General features: G+C 35.2%; 1 protein-coding gene across 2 annotated transcripts in view; it reads right to left on the bottom strand.

Moving 5' to 3' along the window:
• The window catches only part of LOC106876948 (glucagon-like peptide 1 receptor), a 478,818-nt gene that overhangs the window by 107,873 nt on the left and 345,945 nt on the right, over positions 1-25,000 (bottom strand). For both annotated transcript variants that reach the window (XM_089350850.1, XM_089350851.1), the window contains exon 9: positions 10,131-10,191. In XM_089350850.1, the coding sequence (XP_089206976.1) occupies positions 10,131-10,191 (61 nt within the window). The remainder of the gene's footprint in view (positions 1-10,130; positions 10,192-25,000) is intronic.

Genomic DNA, 25,000 nt, shown 5'->3' with positions numbered 1-25,000 from the left:
TAAAGCATTTACGTGGTCACTTCTACTAAAATTAGCAGCTTAATCTCCATCTGATCACAATATAATGACATGAAAAGAGACATAGTGGGTAATGCAGTCCTAGGAATGTTATGCCTAAAAAAGAAGACAGGTTAGTCATGAATGGAATGTCGTTGATCATAGATCTACTCAGACATGTATAATTTGGAGTAAATAACCAAAACAAATGTTAGTTCTGATTAGATTCCTAATATTTCTATGAAAAGCCACAACAAACTACAGAGAACACAATGCATCATTATAAGTTGTACATAGGCCATACACCATATCAATTATAAAATGAAACAAAATTCCTAAAATGTAAGACCACCTGAACATGAGAGGAATGGGTTGTTGCTACAACAAACCTAGACTACAACAGTTCAGGTCAGGTCACTGTATAAACAAACACCTCTAAAGAAACAGACACACACACAGACACACACACACACACACACACACACAAACACACACACACACACATATATATATATATATATATATATATATATATATATATATATATATATATATATATATATATAACACACACACAAATATATGGACATATATATATATATATATATAACATATGGACACTCGTCGGCAAAAGCTGTTGAGAAAACATTAATAGTTACTTCTGTTCTCTATTTAGAAAGTCGATTGGTAAAGCTGGGTGAATCACACATATATACATACATGCATACACACACAATATATACATATATATATATATATATATATATATATATATATATATATATATATATATATATATATATATATATATATATATATATATATACACATATATATATATACACACATATACACATATATACATACATACATAAAAACGCATCCATAAAACAAACATACAAATCTGTGCAAACACTAACACCAAATACTGCACACACACATATGCACAAATACCTAGATGATGTTGATAAAAGTTTCAATGAAGGAGCCTTGAATCTATGTTAGAGTCTGGCTCTTTCTCTATTGACAAGAAATACAGAAATGAAACTGATTGATAACATACATACATACATACATACATACATACATACATACATACATACATAGACACACGCATATGCATACATAAAGAATAAGAGGGTAAAGATTCCCTTCGGCTATGAATAACTATGGGATTGCATCGAGAAATTCCCCCTCCGAGGCACAAGTCCGGGCAAGGTGGTGAAATCTTCCTCAAATCTCCCTTCAACTGCTTGAAAATAATTAATGACACGCATTAGATAACGCAGTCAAGTAGAGGGGCCAGTTTCTCTGTCTGTCTCCCTATCTTTCTCTCTTTCTATTCCTCTCTCTTTTTCTCTCCGTCTCTCTCTCTCTCTCTCTCTCTCTCTCTCTCTCTCTCTCTCTCTCTCTCTTCCTCTCAAACTTTATCACAACCGCCTACGTGGTGAGAAGGACGCAGATGACAACTCACTGTGTTCATTTCTTTCGATGCAGCAACTTCTACTCATAGTAGTAGAAGAATATCACTACTGAAATTGCATACGCTGATAATGATAGTGATGATGATGACGACGACGACGACGACGATGATGACGACGACGACGACAATGATGACGACGACGACGACGATGATGACGATGATGACGATGATGACCATGATGATGAATCCCCGACATAATAATAAAGTTTTACCTCAGATACAAGACAGTATATCTGTAAACGGATGGTTTGGTTAAATATATCGACATCCATTAACTGACTGGCACCTACTCTGTTTCCTTTATGGGAACATGAAAGGCAAAACTCAGCCCCGGTATGATTTGAACTAAGAATATAAAATAACTTATCTAAATAATTGCAAAGAATTTACTATACCATTCCTGATATTTTGCCACTGCAAACAATATAAATGATAATGTCTTGTAGGTTTAGAAACGCGGTGCAAATTTATATGGAGGAAAAGAAGTACATGCGCTTACAAACTAACTCCAGTACTTGACCGGGCCGCGGATAGACATAATCATTAGACTAGTTACAACATACACTATTTGCTTGAGCAAGTAGCATTATGAGTTCAAATCCTGAGGTGATCACTTTTACTTCTCATCTTTCCGGGTCCGACAAAAATAAAGTGTCATTCCAAAGCAGGGAATAGGCGAAATTGTTTGAGAGTGTATTGGACAAAATATAGTATTTGTTACTGCTTTTTTACGTTCTGAGCGCCTAGGGAGGGCAGAAATGGATAAAAGACAGACTTAAATGATTGAAAGGAATTTTCTACACTGCACTTCCACTTCTGCCACTCCGTCACTTTCAATAAGAGCAACAATATCAGTCACAGTAATGTTAACCAGTATCAGCAAACAGCACCAGGAACCACCAACGCAACATAACAACAACAACAGCAACAACTATAAAAAAAAAACCAAGAACAACAACAGCAACAACAAGAGTAACAACAACAGCAAATGTAACAACAATCAGGTATTGATTTCTATCGGTCGTTCTTGCTGTTTATTTAAAATCCGAAGCGTCAGGGAATAATACAGAAAGAGGTATTTTGTATGATAGAAAGATAAGTCATGAGAACACCCTCACAATATATACACAACCATGGAAAGACTAACTATCGCTTGTTGTAAATGTACACTATGACGTCTTAGTTTTCCAACATAACTTCCCCATTGTACTCCTTCACACGCATACATAAAAACATATAAGAACACACACATAACAGCACACACAAACACACACACACACACACACACACACACACACACACACACACACACACACACACACACACACACACACACAACACGTTCATATCGTATCTTTCGAAAGAGCTAATCTCTAAAGCGTATTTCATTAAATTTAAAACTGCGAAGTCTAATATGTAACAAGATACTGAATCTTTGTAACTTTACGAGAAAACAACTTCGTGGACATTCAGTCTGCTAGAAATAGCTGCTAAGACTGCCTAAAATCATACATCTTACAATCTTATAAAAGAGAAACACACGAATAATCCACTGCCAGACAAACTGTATACGAAACAGAGAGAAAAATAAAACGCGTTGTCCGTCGACTTTTATCTGATGACTGCACAATAAAGGAAGACTTAGTGCTAAACAACACTAATAACATTGAATCATTCTATGTTTCTAACAGTATGCCTACTTATTAGTGTGCAATTAAGCAACCAAAGGTAGTTAAATTGGAAAAATTCAATTTTATCTGTGGCTATGGCGACACTAACTTTTGGTTGAAGCATTTAAAATATCACCAAATCATGTCTAGCGCTGTATTCTATAAAATCTATTAATGGTCCATGCATTATACGTTTTCACGTTAATTTACTTCATAAAGATTAGTTAAACTAACTTTTTCATATCGGAATCAAAAGTCTTTACTCGGGGAATGGTTACATGTAGCTCACCTTCTTGAACTCTGGCATCTCTTTCATTTACTTTGGAACATAAACCTGTTTAAATATAGTTTTCTTACTTTCGAAAAACAAGGCAGATTTTTGTGAGTGCACGCACGCACTCACGCAAACACACACAACTACAGAGAGAGGGAGAGAAAGAGAGAAGGAGAGAAAGAGAGAGAGAGAGAGAGAAAGAGAGAGAAGACACACATAGTATTACAAAATATATACATAAATGCACGTATTTGCATGCGTATATACATGTGTGTGTGTGTGTGTGTGTGTGTGTGTGTGTGTGTGTGTGTGTGTGCGCCATTAAACATAGTGAGTGAGTATTTAAGCAAAGCGTCCGTGAATAGTTGATGTGTTGGATGTTTTCCTGATGAAATAACAATGACTCTTGAAATATGTATATACACCATTACCTAATTTTTCTATCTACATAAACGTATCCCTATACGAAACGTCGTAACTTTGAGTGTTGGCTCTGAATTTTATAGAAAGTCTGTAGAGATAAACTTAAAATTCACACACACACACACACACACACACACACACACACACACACACACACACACACACACACACAAATGCACATTTTTTCCCACATATATGTACATATCATCGGCTCATATTTACTCCACTGATTTCTGAATGACATCATCAAGTTATTCTACTGCTGCTTTATTAGCATTTTCTACTTCGTCTAAGGTTCCTCATTAGCCAACTTAATATAATCTAGTTTTTGTCAATTCATAAAATTTACTATATATTCTAAGCTTTTTGAATTTTGTTTGAAAAGTAAATTGTAAAAAGCTATGCCTGTAAAAGGAGTGAAGTAGTAGGGAAAATGTAAACGCAGGAGTGATAACATAATTGAATCTGAAAATATAGGACAAGAAAAGTGAAAACTTAAAAATATTGCAGGCAAAGTGGGAACTGAAATGAAAAGAAATATGTTTTTAGTTACATTCAGGTGTAAAAGTATGCCCCCTCTTTAGGTTCTAAGTCTGCCTGTGAAGAAAATTCTATATGGAAGCTCTTTTATTTACTCCTTATAAAATAAAATATGGTGTTTGATGGGAAGGATTTGAAATACTTATATATGATGAAGATGTAGCCGATGCTTCAGAATTTAAAAATGTTAAGTTATGTCCCTTTCATGTTTTCTAACTATAACCGATCTGGCACTTAAGCATAGAGAAAAGCGGCGAGCTGGCAGAAATCGACATTGCACCACTAACGAAAATCCCAGCTTCACAATCTGTAGCCAACGAATTAGTAAAGAGTTTCTTTTTATCACAAAATACAGACTCCTTTTGAACGCGTCTGCAACAAATGACATACCCACCACGACCTTAGAATGACACACGCAAATATTAAAAATGATACATTCAAAGGAGATAACCAAAAATTCATTAAAACAGTCCCAATCATTGCTATAATCCACAACGAGCCACTTTTAGGTCACTTGACCATTTAACATCGCGCATTCTTTTATTATTCTTTCTCTGCTTCTGCTTCTTCTTCTTCCTCTCTGCCACCTCCTTCCTTACTTTACTACTACTGCTGTTTAGAATAACACCTACGCAAATATTATAAACAATACATTCAAAAGAGATACCTCAAGAATTCAATCACTACTACCATCCACAACAAGTCACTTTCAGAGCATTTGACCATTTAACATCCTACTACTATCATGGCACTCCTGCATTCTTCTTCTTCTTCTTCTTCTTCTTCTTCTTCTTCTTCTTCTTCTTCTTCTTCTTCTTCTTCTTCTTCTTCTTCTTCTTCTTCTTCTTCTCTGCCAAGAATTCACAACGACCTCGAACCCACAAGAGTAAACAAGAGAGACAGGGACAGGCAGAAACTAGGAAAATGCCCCTTGTATTTGAATACTATGCAAATATTCTTTTAAAAAAACTTCTCATTTAATTTTTCCAAAATTTAATTGTTTTCCGTACTTACAGTTGAAAACGTCTCAATGACCGAAACCGGTACTGAAATGTTTTTTATAAAATTATTTTAGCATTTCCCACCATGACTTTTTTCCATATATATATATACATACCCATGCATACATACATATATATATATATATATATATACATACTTACATGCATGCATATACATAAATACATGCACACATATAAATACATACATGCATGTAAATACATATGTAGATATATAAATGTATGTGTGTGTGTGTGTACTATTCGCTTTGTATGTTTGTGTATCTACACTGGTGTGATATATATATATTTATGTGTGTGTGTGTGTGTGCGTGTGTGTGAGTTTCATTCTCTTCTCATTAAATTTGTAAGATTTATAGAGTTTATCATATGTTATTAGCGATGTTGATAATGCATTTGCGTATTGATCGGACCGTTAATTATAACGGCGTGCTGTTAATCTGTGACAAGTTAATATCCTTTCCAGAAGTCATTTGGGTTTCTGGTGCATTGTAATTAACACTACAGATTCTTAGGAGCCGTTTTTTTTTTCACATCGCAATGGATTTATTTCCCACCTCTGTACAAAGTTGGCTCAGCAGCCATATTTTACGGAAAACAGTTTTAATAATCTCTGCAAGCTCCAGGATTCCAGTCATAATAATTAGTTTTGCTATTGGCGTAATTCATGGCTATCATGGGTGTATAAATCATGAGATACGACTCTGATGATATTGCGTGTGATAATCAATGGTCTATCTTCTATCAATTATTATTAACAGCATTTCGTCCGTGCTTATACTCTCAGTTCAAACTCCGCTTCGGTTGAGACTTTGCCTTTCATCCTTTCGGAGTCGAGAAAACAGGTACTATTCGAGCACTGGGGTCGATGTAATCGACTTAGCCCCACTCTCGAAGTTTCTGACTTTGTACCAAAATTTAAAACCATTATTATTATTATTATTATTATTATTATTATTATTATTATTATTATTATTATTAAGACGGTGAGCTGGAAGAATCGTTAGCACGCCGGGGGAAATGTTTAGCAGTATTTCGTCTGTCGCTATGTTCTGAGTTTAAATACTACCGAGGTCGACTTTACTTTTCATCCTTTCGGGATGGATAAATTAAGTGCCAGTGAAATACTGGGGTCATCGACTAGTCCTTTCTCCAAAATTTCAGGCCTTGTGCCTATAATAGAAACTATTATCATCATCATCAGTAAACCAATGCGGAGGCTGAATCAACTGATCTTCCCGAGGACTAACGTGAGTGTCTTCCCCAGTTGCTTTTTCGTCTCTGACTGCCACGGTTATCCCCGGAGTCGGATCTATATATTAGTATGGTCTAAGGTCAGCTTGGGAGCAAGGTCAGTTGCTGAATGACTTCAAGTTTCTAGACATTGATATAGTAGCCATCATCAAGACAAAAATCTCGGAGGTTCCTGCAAGCGCGCCCAACTATAATGACTCTGATATTTCTATCTCATTGCCGGGATCCGACAGAAACGTGTACTGTGCTATTCTGGAAATTCTTATATCTCAAGGTATGGACACTCTCCCTAGAAATGGTCGGCAAGGTGATGATGCTGAACTTGAGCAAAAATGGTGTGTTTCATCTAGTTGCCGTCTATGTACGACAGAAGCAGGACAGCCAAATTTATTCAGGTATCTAGAAGCTTTCCTGGGAACGTAGTGATGTTTATATCTGGTGGGGGAATTGGAAATGCATTTTAAACGCTCAGAGAGAACGTGTAGGACTGAGGCATGAGACAAGAGTGCAGAACTTTCGAAAACCTGCTCAGAAGTTTCAAACTATTTTATAGATATTGATTCAATTTCTCTGATGTGACACTTTAAACATGAAGCAAAAACACAATTTGTCAACTAGATTGTATATGTACATAGCTTTTGTTAGGTCAGTGGATATGGATAGTGTAGGATGTCAACAGTTGAAACTGTTGGCTCGGTCAACTTAGGCAGGATCTAAATACAACGATCCGGTTAGTGGCAATTAAATACGTCCTTATAAACGCGCAAGCACGAGAGGGACCATATTAGTGAATTTGTTAAGTGGTAGCCGGTGCAAGCAATTGGTGATGGGGTGCCTTGAAGAGGCAACTAGTAGGAAAACGGAAAATACCGTTATGTGGCTGGGGATTGTAAATGCTGCTGAGAAAGAATGTCGATAAAGAGGATATAGATTATTCCCGCCCCAAAAATCTAGTAAGATTTTAGCCAAGGTGTTAGCAATGAGGTTGGTGCTTTTACTATTGGTGGTTGTTCTAGCTGGGAAAGCACAAACCTATATTTTCCACAGTAAATCTGTCAACGGTAAGCATTACCTCATGTGACACATCGTAGGTGGGGAAGGAGGAATAACCTGACTTTCGTGGGATCCTAATCAGTTTGAATCAGTCAAAAGCTTTTGATATGGTCGACTGTCGCTACTTGTCAGGAGTCCTAAACGCGGTTAGTTTCGGACCGGTTTTCAGAGATTGGTACTTGCTCGTTGGTCGAATCAAGCGACTACTCGGAAGCTTTTCATATTTCGTATCTGGTTCCTCAGGAATGTCGTCTCATGTGCCTTCTCTACGATCTGATATTTGGGCAGTTGCTATGGATGCTAGAAATCTTGAAGACGAGCGAACTATGTTGGTGTATACACAAGAGTTTACTGTAATAGAATCGGATACAACAGAAAGGGAGGTAGCTGGCCCCATTATGAAAGCGGTAGAAGAACAAAGGTAGAATGTCGGACAAGTATGCATAGACGCAGATGCGGCTGTGTGTTAAGAAGCTTGTTTCTCAACCACATGGTTCTGAGTTCAGTCCCACTGCGTTGCACCTTGAGCAAGTGTCTTCTGGTATAACCTCGGGCCGAGTAGATTTGGTCGATAGAAACTGAAAGAGGTCTATCGTGTATATATATATATATATATATATATATATATATATATATATATATATATATATATATATATATGTTACAATTTAGAATAAGCAGTAAAAAGTTGTCATTATAGTACTCGGAGTTTCGAATGTCGGAGAGAAGAGCTTCGATGCATTCTTGTCGGCTATTAATGACAACAGACGTTATGATAAGCCGTTGAATAAAAGGAAAGTTACTCTAGTAGGTAGAAAAATAAAAAAATAAAAAATATAAAAATACACGCAACCATATTCTCACAATACATAGACATAAACCTCCTGCGTTCACAACGTCTACATACGTACACGCTCACACAAACATGTATACGTACATGCACATACACACACAAACATATATGTGTAAGTACGTACTCATACATACGCATATATCCACACACACATGCATACACGCATACATACACATATGTATATGTATATGTGTACGCAGTCTCATCCTCATATACATAAAGGTAACATAATACATATATATTGAGACATTTATACAGCTGGCTTCATGTTGTGTTGCATTGTGTGAAATCATGCTTTTAAATTTTTGGGTTGAACTAAAACTATTTTTTAGGTTATGCCTATTAAATAGTTTCCTACATAAATGATGTATTAGAAATATATATATATATATATATATATATATATATATATATATATATATATATATATATATATATATATATGTATGTATATGTGTATTATGTTACGTGTATGCATGTAAACACTTATGTGTATATGAGGATGAGGTTGCGTACACATATACATACATATACTCTTTACTCTTTACTCTTTTATTTGTTTCAGTCATTTGACTGTGGCCATGCTGGCACACCACCTTGAAGAGTTTTAGTAAAAAAAAATCAAGTTTCTTAACCAGAGAAAAATTTAACTGCTACTTCTAGCAAGTTTACTGGCTGTATCGGTGCTTCTAGGTGGGTGCGTTCTATTTATTTACATCTTTTAGTCTTTTTATATACCATGGGCTTCATTGTATAATGTATCTATTATTAACCACAATTGGATATTGTCTGAAGCAGACTTAGCTGCTACTTCTAGCAATTCGAGCGTAAACACTTCCTGACGGTATCGTTGTATTCATCGTCTTACTACGTGTTATAAATTCATATCTATCTTTATATTATTTTTCTATTTCTAATTTAATTTATTAGAAATTCACCTAGGAATACACACATAAAGGATAGAAGTAAATTCTTACTGAATTGAAAAGTGTTTTAGAAAATAAAAAGACAATAATAATAAAACCAACAGAAATGATAATACAAAAAAAAAGCAAACAAACTAATGATACAATAAACTAATTCAGAAAAATAATCATAAAAAATACATAAAAATCATAGACTAAATATAAATTTTATCTTAAGGTAATTTAGCGTTCTAAAATGGGGAAAATGTTTTATTTCGAGTCCATGGATATATAAATTTCGAATGAAAAGTTACGAAGAACCTTTAAAGAGAAGTCAGTGCTGACAAAGTTAAACCACCTACTCTCCAGAATAACCTACACCCTCATACACGCACGCGCACACACAGGTGCACTCACACGCATATATTATTCCATACATGTATACAGAAACTAATAAACGTATACGTATGTATGCATATATTTAAGTATCTACGTATATGTGTATGTATGTAGAGAAATACGCACACACACATACACACACATATACATACATACATACATATATGGAGCCATATAATAAGGAAATTATCAATATATAAATAAATAGACATTCTTAGAATACACAGGAATTATATATGTTGAATAAAATTTTAACTTACAGAGTGTTGTCATATTTTATTCTTGATATTACCCAAGGTATTAAAAATAGCAGTGGAAAGCCTGGAAAATAAATACAAAACATTATAATATAATTCAGTATAACACAATTTGGAAAAAAAAACAGTAGAATAGTAGATCTTAACGTTCAAATGTTGCTTAGGTCAATTTTGGCTATTTTCCGTCGATGGAATATGTATTAGATAAGTTCAATATATTTCCCCACAAGTTCATGGGCTATGCGCTTATGTAATGCATGACTACTGTACTTATGAAGATATGCTATAGATTGCCACACTCACTAAAGGGCTAGAAAACATTCATTACGTCCAGAGTTCTTAAATGAAAAAAGGAAAAGAGGTGGTTGCATTGAAATGCATTTGATAATAGATCTCGATGAGGTGCCTTAATCAAGTGTTGCCTTTTTCAAAGACCACATTATAAAATATAGTCTTCTATTTTTTATGATGGTGTAGCACGTCTTGATGAATATTTGACTCTTATTTATAAAAGCAAGACTACAGAAACAACCTCTTACAGTTGAGATGAATAGAAAGATGAATTAACTGGATCAAAGAAAGAGGTCATAGTTTCAATTCACGACGGTTCGAAGAGAACAGCAAGAGAAGCCAAAGCTGTTTTTATGCAGTGGTGTAATTATGGATTGCTTCTGTGGTTACGAGAACACGAGATAAATAGCGAAAGTGTGAGTTAGAGTAGTATACGAGCGCTGTTTGTTAAAGTGTAGCTCTAGAGCAAGTAGCAAGACATAGTTTGCTTGCAGCACTTCATTCTTGACAAGTTTTACTAGCAAGTTCAACAGCTGACATGATGCTCGTATATCTTCTTTCTATTCTCTCATCTGATCGTCGTCTCTGCCTTTTGGAAATACTTTATGTGCCCTTCACTGGGTAGTTTCCTGCTGGCATAATCAAGTGTATTCATTAATTTTAGATAGTTAATATTGTCCCTAACGTCAATTAGTCAATGTTGATATATATTCAAAGGAAATTAATAGTTAACTTCTTGAAAATGTCATCAGTTTATTTGAAGTGTCTGTCTGCCTACCAAAAAATTCTCAACTGGGGAAAAAACGATTTGCAGTTTCAAATTTTAGGCTGATAGCTGCTATAAACTTATGTCCGTATGGCTGCAGATAGCATCTAAGCATTCATTAAAAAATTTTAAATGTTCAAATTAAGACTCCATGGGGATGGAACCATATTATCTACTTAGGATTTAAATGAATTTATATTCAGGTTTCACCTTGGTGATATAACTATAGTATCCAAAGCAACCCATTGTGTTATGTGATTTGAGTTAATACCAAGCTTAACGTCTAAATATTGGATCATCCCAGAATGCATTTCTTTATATTTGTCTTACTTTTCAAAATTAATATCAACAAAGTTCTTTTTTAATCTAAAATATACTCTCCTTCATTTTCTACAGTACTCTTCCATCTATCTGGTATACTTGCAAGGCCCCTCTTCCAAAATGTATATGTCCGTGACGAAAAATACTCTTCCAGTACTGTTTTGATCTTGTCTACAGAATTCATATTTTTCTGTCAAAATGATTTTGAAGACTGCGGAATAAATGATAATCATATGGGGCAATGTCCGGCGAATATGGTGGGTGGGGCATCGTTTCCCATTCAAACTGCTCCAGCTTATGGAATGTCATCCTTGTTGTTTGTGGCCAAGCATTATCCTGATGGAAGAACACTTTTCGTATTGAAACCAAAGATGGTCATTTTCCGTTGGCACGCAGGTGTCTATAAATGGTTAAATGACCAAATCCAAGATTCTCTGCTAGTTCCTCAATATTTACGATGGGATTTTGTTCCACCAGGATTTGCAGGACGTTCTCATCGAGCTCTACAAATCTTCCAGGACGAGGCTCATCTTCTAGGCTGTAGTTTCCGGCTCGGAATTTCTGGAATCACCATTGACACTGGCTTACGCTTATTCTCCGATTCTCATAGACTGTATTAATATTCCTCGCAATTTCCGGTGCCTTGTTGCCTTTATTGAACTCATAAAGCAAAATATGCCGAATATGCTTCTTTGACACTTCCATTATAGCTTTAAAAAATTAACTGCACTCTTCAAAATTTGCTTTAAGAATAAGTACAAGGTAAAATTACTACCAGCTTTTATAGCAAGTTGATGCTGGCAGTTTATCCCGTCCTCCTTCGACGTTTAGTTCATGCAATTGAAAAAAAAAATTGCATTATTTATGGAATAACACAGTATATCATACATAACCAGTATGTTTGGGGAATGGTTAAGTCGATAAAATCGACCTCAGTGCTCAATTGGAATTTATTTTATCGACTCCGAAAAGTGAAGTCGACCTCGGCGGGATTTGAACTCAAACCGTGAAGATGTATGAAATACTGCAAAGCATTTTGGCCGGCGTGCTAATGATTCTGCCAGCTCGCCACCAATAACAATAAGGAATATTAAAGACTATTGAAGAATTGTACACATGTTTTTTTTATTATTTCTTCAGGTCTGTGAATTCCTCGTATAAAGAAGATGCTGGTCTCAACTAAGAATCACTGCTCCTTCATGGGTAGTTATATCTTTTATCTTTTACTTATTTCAATCATTGGACTGCGCCCATGCTGTAGCACTATTTTGAAAAGTTTAGTTGACAAAATCCACTATAGTACTTTAAAATCTAGTACTTATTCTATCATTTTATTTTTGCCTAAACGCTAATTTACGAAGATGTAAACAAACCGCCTTACGTATATTAATTCCTCAAAGAGAACTTCAGTAACATGATATAACTCCATTTCTGCAGTCCTCATATGACTGAATATGCATGAATATGCATTAAATTCTCTCTTTTACAACATGTATTTTTCTTCTTGATGATAATCTGGTAAATCTTTAGGAGTGAGGCGATCGAAAACATAGACACTGCTCAACATAAATTGATATCATAATTATATTACATACCTGATTGCACATGTGCGTGTATGCACATGCATACGAAGAGGCACACACATATGTACATATGTGTGCGTACATTCGTGTATACGTGTGTGTGTGTGTATGTATGTACTTGCACTTATTTAATATATATCTATATCTACATATGTATACATACATACGCGCGCGCACACACACACACAGATTATAAATGAGAGACAGATATCCACTCTGTCAACACCTCAAGTGTAAAATTTTTCTCCCGAAGACAGAGGCTGGTATTACCCGAGAATAGAATCAATTTATAATCATTATTTTGGACCACCAAGCGCACAGAAATAGCTGTTGATCCCATAAAACTCTTATTCAACTCCTTTAATTCCTGATATCATTTCTATTCTGTGTAAGTTGGACATATGTACATCTTTTGCGTTAAGCGTTTTTAATATTTAATATCTAATATTTAATGTTTTGTATATCGACTTACCTAACTTGCTTATCCTTACATGTATTCCTCTCCCCGCTCTCTCTCTCCCCATATATATCTATATATTATCAAGTTAATGAAACAAAATGGAGACGAGATAACTATATGTCGAGTCAGACAAGCAAAAGCATACAACTGTAAACGTGTAGAAATATAAAGCTAACCGAAATAAAGCAATCAAAGAAATGCATAATGAAGTTAAAAATGTCGAATGAAGAGAGAAAAAAAGAGTATCTGACAATTCAGTTGATCTTGCTCATCAAACAAGAGTAAAAGTATTAAGAGAGACATGAAAAAGTGAAAAACATGTATAGTGCCAAATTAAACATTTCTGCTTGTCTGGCTGGTCTGAGACAGAAGTACAACCAGCAGTTTTCATGGGCAAATATGACTTGGTAACATGTGTCATGCTTTCAATGGTTGTTTTAGGTACTTACGAGGTAGATGTGAGCATAAATAGATACTCTCTTTGTGCCGTAAACCTTGACCCAGGGGGAACATCCAGGATGTAAGAACTGAATGAAAGACTGTATCAGCATAGGGTTGGTATTTATTACAGGTGAGTAGATTATTCCTCCGGAGGCGCAATGGCCCAGTGGTTAGGGCAGCAGACTCGCGGTCATAGGATCGCGGTTTCGATTCTCAGACCGGGCGTTGTGAGTGTTTATTGAGCGAAAGCACCTAAAACTCCACAAGGCTCCGGCAGGGGATGGTGGCGAACCCTGCTGTACTCTTCCACCACAACTTTCTCTCACTCTTACTTCCTGTTTCTGTTGTGCCTGTAATTCAAAGGATCAGCCTTGTCACACTGTGTCACACTGAATATCCCCGAGAACTACGTTAAGGGTACACGTGTCTGTGGAGTGCTCAGCCACTTGCACGTTATTTTCACGGGCAGGCTGTTCCGTTGATCAGATCAACTGGAACCCTCGACGTCGTAAGCGACGGAGTGCCAACCACCACCACCAAAAAGATTATTCCTCAATCCATTTTTATCCCCACTATTCGTGGTTGGGGTCCATAGGGGCAGAGTCCGAAAGCATCTTCTCTTTAGGCCTTACCAGCAGTAACCATCCCAACACTTTTCAGCTGGATTCCCAAGCGTGACCAACTGGGACTATGGATATCATCCATTCACCACTTTATAGGACTATTGTAAAGCATCCTGCAAGTTGGCTCAGCTTGAAGACTCTGTCTTGCAATTCTTATCCAAATATATATTAATCACTTCTCTGTATTACCGGAGTTGTGACCTGTCAATGCAGAAAAGCAGCGGCTCGACCTGGAGAGATTTCCTGATCTTCCAGCTGCGTACCATATCAACTAAAGTTACTCCAGACATCCTCCAAGCAAGTCCCATATCGGCAATTTATATACGCAATTGTATTCTTTCGGTCATTATCCTACATTAATAAGTATACTAGAGAAACGTAAAACAAAGATCTTAGCTTATAGGCACAACTCATCTCTCGGTCCTCAACTTGAAACATCAGAAACTTTACCGGTGAGTGTGTTAAATAATACGGCACTAAAAGAGAATGACTCTCCCCGGACGGACACGACAATAGGAATACAAAATACAAAATGGCTGATAGTTAGCAAGGTGAGACACACATAAGAAAGAAGGAAACAAAGGACCACTGATGAGGTCACAGAAGTGTGACGAAAGAACTCTGGCCGAAATAAGATTAAGATTAATGTAATATAAAGCTGAAGCAAATTAACACCAAATATACAGTGCGTGTGTTTTTATTGGCTAAACTGGCAATATGACCATCCCCAAGTACAACAACATATATATATATATATATATACACATATATATATATACATACAAATATATATAAATGTGTGTATGTGTGTGTGTATTGTCACACGAACATTTTCAATATAGACATGCAAAACCTTGAAAAAAGAACATAAATCTTTCACATAATATAAAATAATTACAAACAAAATTTTAAATCAGTAAGCGTACAAATAGAAATAAGCATATTAAAAGATGCACGTATAAACAAATGGTACGTGCGTTTGCACAAAGTCATTATATTTAGATATATCATGTTTACGATAATGATATTCCTCCCACGCTTGTACATCACATAAATGTATGCAAAAAGTCCTTTATATGCCACACAAAGACGTAAATGTAGGCACACACTCAGCCAATTTGGAGACACACATATATATACATATGCATATATGTGTACATATACATACATATAATATATATATGCATATATATATATATATATATATATATATATATATATATATATATATATATATATATACATATATATAATATATATATACATAACACATATATATATACATATACATACACACACACACACACACACCACACACACATGTATATATATACATACATATATATGTGTACATATATATATAAACCAAACTGAAGATGGTGGTTACTGCACGAGTAAAAATATGAGGAAAAGAATCGAAAATGCAGGAGTTTTTTCTAATATATATATATATATATATATATATATATATATATATATATATATATATATATATATATATATATATATATATATATATATATATATATATATATATATATAGTTGTAGTATATTGTCAACTTAATGTGACAATCCCAATAAGGGAACACACTACTGCCGTTTAGCCCTAGGAAGCTGGACCGCTTCCTGTCGGCCTTGACACAATTACTGTGTCCTTAAGTTTGCGAAGGGGAGACAAGCTCCCCCACCCAGCCTAGCCAGCATTCAGGGACATGTTTCTGAGTCTTTGCTCGTCATCAGCCTGAAGTAGCTTGCCAGCTGGATAGAGAAGCCTGTTTCGCCTTCACAAACTTATGTAAATCATATATACATGTATATATGTATATATATGTATATATATGTATATATATGTATATATATATATATATATATGTGTGTGTGTGTGTGTGTGTGTGTGTGTGTGTGTGTGTGTGTGTGTGTGTGTGTATACATACATACGTATGCATGTATGTATATGTATATATAAAAAGCCTTTTGTGTAGCAGCAGTGCATTTGTTTACGTGTTTATATACATGTGCTTCTATATATCAGTATCAAAGCCAATTTTCAAAATAAACATTTATTCTCTATTTATAGGGAACGCGACCATTTTCTTATTTGATTTCTTCTAATTCATAGATTATATGCTACATTATATCTCTGAATTCTAAATAATACGGAATACTGTGAACACTGTAAGATTGTAAATGAAAATCAACGACATTTAAAATAACGAAATTTTCACTTGATGTATTTTAGATATAAAATCAGATTGTGATATCCACTACCAGCCTGTCTTTAAAGAAGTACATTTCAAGACCAGTCTCGGTTCTCCTTTTTGAGCAAAATATGTCTAAATACATACACGTTTATGTATGTACTAAACGGAAGTTAATATCGTGAATATATGTGTATAGGAGAATTCACGAAAAAACAACAGATGAAGACAGGTGGTGTAAACAACAAATGGATTTATTAGTATAACGCTCGGGAATAGAGAGAGTCTTTAACGTTTCGAGCCTATGCTCCACAACAGAAAGGAACACAGAAAGAAACAAGGAGAGAAAACAAATATATGTGTAGTGGTCAGCGATCTATGATGGCGAATGCCGATATATATATATATATATATATATATATATATATATATATATATATATATATATATATATATATATATATAAAGGAATACCAAAAATATAGTTCAAATTTATAGAAAAGCGAAGACAGGTGTAGGAACAACGAGCAAGTGTATTACTTTGACGCTCAGGGAAAATGGAAGTCTTTTACGTTTCAAGCCTACGCTCTTCGACAGAAAGGAATAAGAGGAAATGAATAGAAAAGGAAAAACAGTGTTGAGTTTAGTAGTCCAACATGGCGAAAGATTCGCGACCAAACCTTTGGAACATTTTAAAAAAATTATTAAACCCAAATACAATTCGACTCAAATATAACTGAGCATTTAATATAAAAATTCTAATTTTCAAACCTATGTTTCAAATTTTAGCAAGACTGTATATATATATATATATACATATATATATATATGTGTGAGTGTGCTTGTGTGTGTATGTGTGTGTGTGTGTGTGTGTGTGTGTGTGTGTGTGTGTAATTGTGTGGTAACATGCACGACACATTTTTAATGGTTATCGATTCAACATTAAACTCGTGTATCGTACGTGCTGTGAATTCAAGTACCACATCGGTGTGTATGGTAAAGTGCAGATTGCAAGCCATACCATATGATAAAAACACAAACGTTATTGGTATTTTTATGCATTAGTATACAGCTGATTTCAACAACTCTTTGCTGCTTTTCCTCGGTAGTTTTAGGAGAAAATACATTTTAATTGATGTATACGTTTATATACACGTAGTGATGCAAAGCAAACTATACGTAGAAAAAGTGATAAAACCACAAACAACAAATAAAAATTAAATAGAAGTTGATATCTGCAGCATAGTGACAAGGAGAAAGAGAAAGTTCAGTGAAATAAGGAGACTAGGGGAGAAAAAAATATACATGACACTTACAAAGTTTTAATGCATGCATCAACATCAAAGAAAGCACCGCTGTGGTATTTTGCGCGATCAGGGTATGGAAATGGCGATAAAGATAATAGATGAATATGACGATATCTTCTATCAATGTTGCGTCACCTGATGATGCTCATGTTGTCAAAACCAGTTTCATCTTGAAACTCTGAGTAATGAGATGCAAATTGGCCAAAATTGATTGTTGCAAGAACATTTACTTTATATAAAATACTGCGGTCCCGTAAAGTTACTTAGGAAGTAGAAATAGTTGCAAACACACCTTTGCCAATACAGATAAATACATGCATAAATATATACCCCTGCTCTCACAACCCCTAGAGAACTTGTAGGGGTGCCATACTGTAGTATGGCATTTAGAACCTCTTATGGAGGTGCATTTAGAACCTCTTAATACCTCTCCTTATCTCTCTCTCATACACACTCACTCTCTTTATCTATCTATCTATCTATCTATCTATCTATCTATCTATATATATATATATATATATATAAATATATATATGTATATATAATGAAAAATATTTCAATACAAATGTGTTAATACAAATGTATCAATTTCCAGCAAATATCGGTACCTTGTTGTACCATTCTTATGAATTTATATATATGTATATATATATATATATATATTTATCTCTCAAATTTTGAACACAAGTGACTTCTAGAGAAATCCTGGTTGAATTTAAGCTCAAAACGAGAAGAGAAAATTTTCGCTCCGACAGGCTGCGTCAGTTCTCAGTTATTATGTCTGGAGTACAAATGCTCGCTCGCCAGATTTTCGTTTCCACGCAACATGACCGAATGCATCGAGCAGAAACCATAAACCCATATCTCATCACCAGTGATGATCGTTTTCATGAAGTCTGGACCTCGGTTTTCACATTGTAGCATGTCCTGAGCGATTTGAATGCGGAGTTGCTTCTACTGTGCCGGCAGTAGCTTTGGGTTGAATTTCGCCGACACTCCCCACATGCATTAATCCTCCGTTAAAATAGAATGCACTGAACCTGTGCTTATTCCCACTTCGTTAGCAATTTCCTGGATTGTTACACAACGGTCTTCGATGACTATTCGTAGAACATTCTCAATCGGTTCCTCGTTTCGGCTTGTGAATGGCCTGCCTGAGCGTGCCTCTCTCTCTCTCTCTCTCTCTCTCTCTCTCTCTCTCTCTCTCTCTCTCTCTCTCTCTCTCTCCACTGAGGTATGGCCATGTTTGAAGCGGTTTTACCACTCTTTGATCTGAGTTTTCCCCATGGAGTCATTGCCAAAAGCCAGCTGAATCTTCTGGGTAGCTTGAGCTTGATTATCACCAAGCTTTTGCGAAAAAGTGATAAAATATCTCTGCTCGATGCGTTCGGTCATCTTGCCTGAAAACGAAAATCCGACGAGCGCGCACTACAAGTATGTTCTCTAGACATAATAGTCGGTAAGTGATACGGCCTATCGGTGCAAAAAGTTTCAAGAATTTTGCCCACGTGATATTAGTTCTGAGGGTAAAAAATGAAGTCGAATACTTTTTGAAAGCACCTCGTAAATGCCTACGTATGGTAGATATTTGTATACGCTGTCGTTGATAACGAACTGATGCTAAAATATTCTCATTTGACTTGAAATTACGACTACTTTCAACCAATGGAAATCACACGTACATTTACACACCCTCTACTCCCATGCTACCCACAAACATTATATGTTTATTTGGAGATCTGTTTCTGTAATTTTTATCTTTCGCCATTGTCTTATCTAAAATGCTGTTTGTGTGCTTGTATACGTGTTCATGTGTGCGAATTCCTGTCTCCGTTTTATTTATAGCTATACGATTAAGCTTCTATTATTTCCATAAATTGCTATAAATAATCCAGCAAACACACACACACACTCACACACATACACACTCACACACATACACACACATTCATACTCACATTTATGTATAAACCTCGTCACACATAACTTTTCAAATCTAACAACTTATAGTGTATACACAATGTGTGTATGTGTCTGTATGTATGTAAATATTTATGTCTGTATGTATGTATTTTGTATGTATGTTTGTGGACTTGTCTGTAAATCTTTGGCTGGATTAAAATCTCATAAAAGGCATAGACATTAGGACTAAAACAAAAGAAAAAAACAAAAATTGTTAAACTCTTATACGGCGAAATCAACAGAAGAGTCCCGTGTATGTATGTATGTATGTATGTATGTATGCATGCATGCATGTATGCATGTATGTACGTATGTATGTATGTGTGTATGTATGCATGTATGTATGTATGTATGTATGTATGTATGTATGCATGTATGTATGTATGTGTGTATGTATGCATGTATGTATGTATGTATGCATGTATGTATGCATGCATGCATGCATGCATGTATGTATGTGTGTATTTATGTATGCACGTATGTATGAACTCTTCAATTTTGAGTAACTTGAAATCTTCCTCCAAGGAAGGAGTTTGTTTCTAACAAAGACAGAAATATCCATCACTGGAATGTAAAATAACAAAAACAAATTCACACTTTGATCATAAGAAAAGTCTTGCATAATTTTGCTGAATGTTCACAAGAAATGTTCCGAAAGACTGCTGACATCGACGAGCCCCCACAAAGCCAGAAAGTGTACGAGGAACGCATTGCCAGAGTTTTAAAAAATCTGTGCGGCAAGCGATCATAAAATAGGAAATTCAACATCAAGTATTCATCACAGTTTGTACTCTCAAGTTGATCTGGATCGAAGAGTAGAGTTTTGCGAGTAGTATTTGACAAGATATGAAAAAGATTCACACCTGCTATCAAAGATTGTTTGGAGTGATGAGTTTAGATTTAAATTAAATGGTTCAATTAACCACCGCAGTTACATCTACTGGAGACCTGAAAATTCGCATATTACGGAGGAATGTTATACTCATTTACCAGAAATAATAGTATGGTGCAGCTTATCATCAAAACGCGAAGAACTGGAAGAAATATCACGAAGCGTCTCATCCGGCCCGGAACTAGAACTATTTTTGTCGACCTCGTAAGGATGAAAGGCAAAGCTGACTTTAGAGTGATTTGAACTCTGTGAGCCACGGGGCATTCTTTCCAACGCTCTAACGACTCTGCCAATTTGCCAAAGAAGGAGTAGTCAAGGGAAATTATAGTTTATTAAATCGAAGTCAGTGCTTAGCAGGTACTAATGTTATCAAGCTTTGTATGATTAAAAGTAAAGTAGACCAGACACGAAATTGCATAGAACATTAAGAACGTAACTAAATCCTGCAAAAAAAATAAAAAAATCTGACAGGTGCTCCTCCGATACCGCTCATCAACTAGTTTTGCATGTGTTTTTCACTTTGTTAACTTAGTCACAAGAACACATAATTTCTGAAAGAAATATAGTTAATTATATCTCCCCAATAGCTTAAACAGTGGTTTATTTTGTTGAACTTTGTGGGGTGAAAGGCAAAATTGGATATCTATGGAATTTAAACTAAATGTAAAATATCAAAACTAAATAACACAAAGCATATTGTCCAACGCACAACCGATTCTGTCAATCCATTTTCTTTGAGTGATTTGAATATTGATTTTAGTCATAAGCGCAAAGCATTGCTGTTTCGGAGAAAGAGAAACTTTAATTAAATTGACTACAATACATGACTGGTATTATATTTTATAAAGCCCGAAAAGGTGAAAAGCAATGTTAACCTTGAAGGCATTCGATATTGGAAAGTAAAGATCCGTACTAAATTACTGCAGGGTATTTTGTTACAGTTAGACTAGCTTCTACTAAGTATGTGTATTGTTAAAACTGATTTCTTTCTAACATAGGAACAAAGCCTAACAATTACCGTATTTTTTGGACCTTGCGAGAATGAAAGGTGAAACTGGCCTAAGAGGTTGTATTTATAATATCGACAAATGTAATGAAGTTTAATCAAATTAAGTATAGTGTAGTTAGCATGGTGTAGTTACACCATTGGTTAAAGCACTGTAAGTCTTCAGTTCAATAGAATTGCAGTTTCTGTTACATTCTACTTCATTATTTTTTCGGAGGTAGTGAAGTGGAATAGAATTTGGAGAAATTAGTTTCATCCGTCAGTTTTGAGCTCAAATACCGTCTTTTGTCTTTCAAATTACCGGTGTCGGTAAAATTAAGAAAGAGGCAGTCAATTGATTATAGATCTCACGCACTTCCAACTAATTTGTGGCCTTTTGCGAATCAATATTTCCAATATTAATTATAGTTTTAGTTGGTCTGGCACAAATTCAACATTTTTTTTTTTCAAGAGGAAGAGGATATATATTTCGCCATTTTAACTTTCCACATTTACCAGTGAAATGTCTTGTTGCCCTGAGTAACGGAATGTTTAATAAACAGGGCTTTTAATATCTGAAATCTCACATTGCATTACTTCTTTCTTTATGTTGTTGGAATGCCAAAGTAGTCAGCAGGTCAGCCAGTCAGTCATATTAAACATCACCTCCATAGTTACATGAAAACAACGACTGTGAGAAGAGTGTAGGGTTGATAACCAATATAAATAAATGCTTTGCGATATTTCATTACGTGAATTTACGCAGTGATTTCAATTCCTGCTATGATCTACTCTGCCTTTCATCCTTTTCAGGGTGTAGAATATAAACTATGTACTTGTCAAGTAGTGGGTTTGATGTAATCGACTCAGTTTTAGAAATCAATAACTAATAACGATCTTAATAATGTATTTCAGCCAACGTAAACCTATAAATTTTGTTGGTTATTTGACTGAAAAAGCAACTATATAATATCAGTATATTACTGCTATTTATTCTATTTTGATAAAGAAACTGTGAGGCAAAATTGATCCCCGATATGGTTTCAAGAACGTACAAAGAGTTGGTCAATGATTAGAATTCAAGCTCAGCTGGGCGACCCAACAAAACATCCGCTAGTTATATAATACATTCTAATTGTTTGTTATTTTTATCCATAGACTTGGGGTTGACTCAGTCAAAGAAGTAGGAGAATTTCAGTGTTATACTCAAATATGTGAGGCAAATTTATAGCAGCCTGTTAATTTCTGATTAAGTAGTTATAGGAACATAGTTCTAATATGAGACGACAAGGAGTAAATAAAGTTAGTTTCTCATGAAAGGTGTTAAGATAATAGTCAACTCGAGGCATTAGAGGTAAAAAAAAAAAACCCTGTATCATGGCGTCATGAGGTGCAATCGAACAAGGAGGTATATTTTTGGAAACAAACTTCATAAACACGTAGACTTACCTGCATTCATACGCTCGTATACACATATACATACATACATACATAGATACATAATACATACGTACATACGTACATACATACATACATACATACATACATACATACATACATACATACATACATACGGCTATATCACGTCGAATGCACCGGTTCTCGTCCGATCAGCCAAGTTAAGCAACGTCGAGTTTAGTTAGTACTTGGATGACCGCTTGGGAAGCCTATATGCTGTAAGCATGTCACATATTTTATTATTAAGGTGGTGCTCCAGCATGACCACAGTAAAATTACTGAAACAAGTAAATGAATAAAGGAATAGACACACACAAAAAATTAATTAGAGGTTGTATTAACTTCATGAAGGATTGGTTTCACCCAAGGGAAATACTGGTTCAATACCTAGTATTTTGGAGGAACGAATTTCCTTAAAATAATAGGTATATATATAAAAATATAGTTTATATTCATATAAAAGAAGGAAAAGAAAATGGAGATTGGGAAGTTAATAATTGTTTATTATTAACAGCAAATTGATCATCTTCACTTACAGCTGTTTCTATTAGTACTCAATAAGGATTAAATTTACATTTATGCGACATGAGCATAATATCAGAGGAAAAAAGACGTATCTTTGGATGTTACATATGTGTTTGTGAATTCAGTTTAGCAGACTCTGCTAAAACATATGTATATATTTGTGTGTCTGTGTTTGTCCCCTTACCATCGCTTGATAACCGATGTTGGTATTTTTACGTCCTCGTAACTTAGAGGGAAGACTGATAGAATAATTACAGGGCTTACAGAGAATAACTTCTGGGGTCGATTTGTTCGACTAAAGGTGGTGCTTTACCATGACCGCAGTCAAATGACTGAAACAATTAACAGAATAAAAGAATAAATGAATATATCGCTAGAAGATGACTAACATCATTGTAAAATGGTGTTGCAATACAGGAGGGAATTAGTTGACAGTAATACTGGTTTTAAATTTTGGCACAAGGCTAGCAATATCGTGGGGAGAGGGCAAGTCGATTACATCGATCTCAGTGTTCAACTGGTAGATATTTTATCGACCCGGAAAGGATAAAAGGAAAAGCCGACCCCGGTGGCATTTATTTGACTGTAATATCACAAACAGATCATCTGTATCTATCATTGTTGACAAACAATGTTTTATTCTTTTATGCCTTTACCTCTTTCGGTCATTGGAATGCAGCTCCACTGGGGTACCACCTTCATGGGTTTAGTCCATCAAATCGACCTCAGTATTTACCTACACTGCCTAGAGAAAAGAATTTTGGTTTTTATGTTAGGATATAAGCGCTAGTTTGTTGTATCCTGCAACGGCCATTTCGCCAATAAGAAAAGTACGTACAATGGTTCTATTTTACTGATTTTTATTATTAGTTTTCAATTAGTTAACCAATTAACCAATTTATTAATCAATTGTTTCATTACTCATTCGTTCGATAAATCAGTCTATTGGTTTTCAGAGTCCTTTTGTTGTAATTCGTGACTTCATCGAGCCATTTTAGACTAACGAAAACACTGATAGTGCGCAACTGGGAAATATTTTTTTACGCTGTCGATGGTACCC

The sequence above is a fragment of the Octopus bimaculoides genome, chromosome 4 (genome assembly GCF_046866305.1).
Source record: "Octopus bimaculoides isolate indiv1 chromosome 4, ASM4686630v1, whole genome shotgun sequence".
Taxonomy (NCBI): domain Eukaryota; kingdom Metazoa; phylum Mollusca; class Cephalopoda; order Octopoda; family Octopodidae; genus Octopus; species Octopus bimaculoides.
Note: the sequence above shows the minus strand (reverse complement) of the source record. Positions and strands in the feature narration are given on the sequence as shown.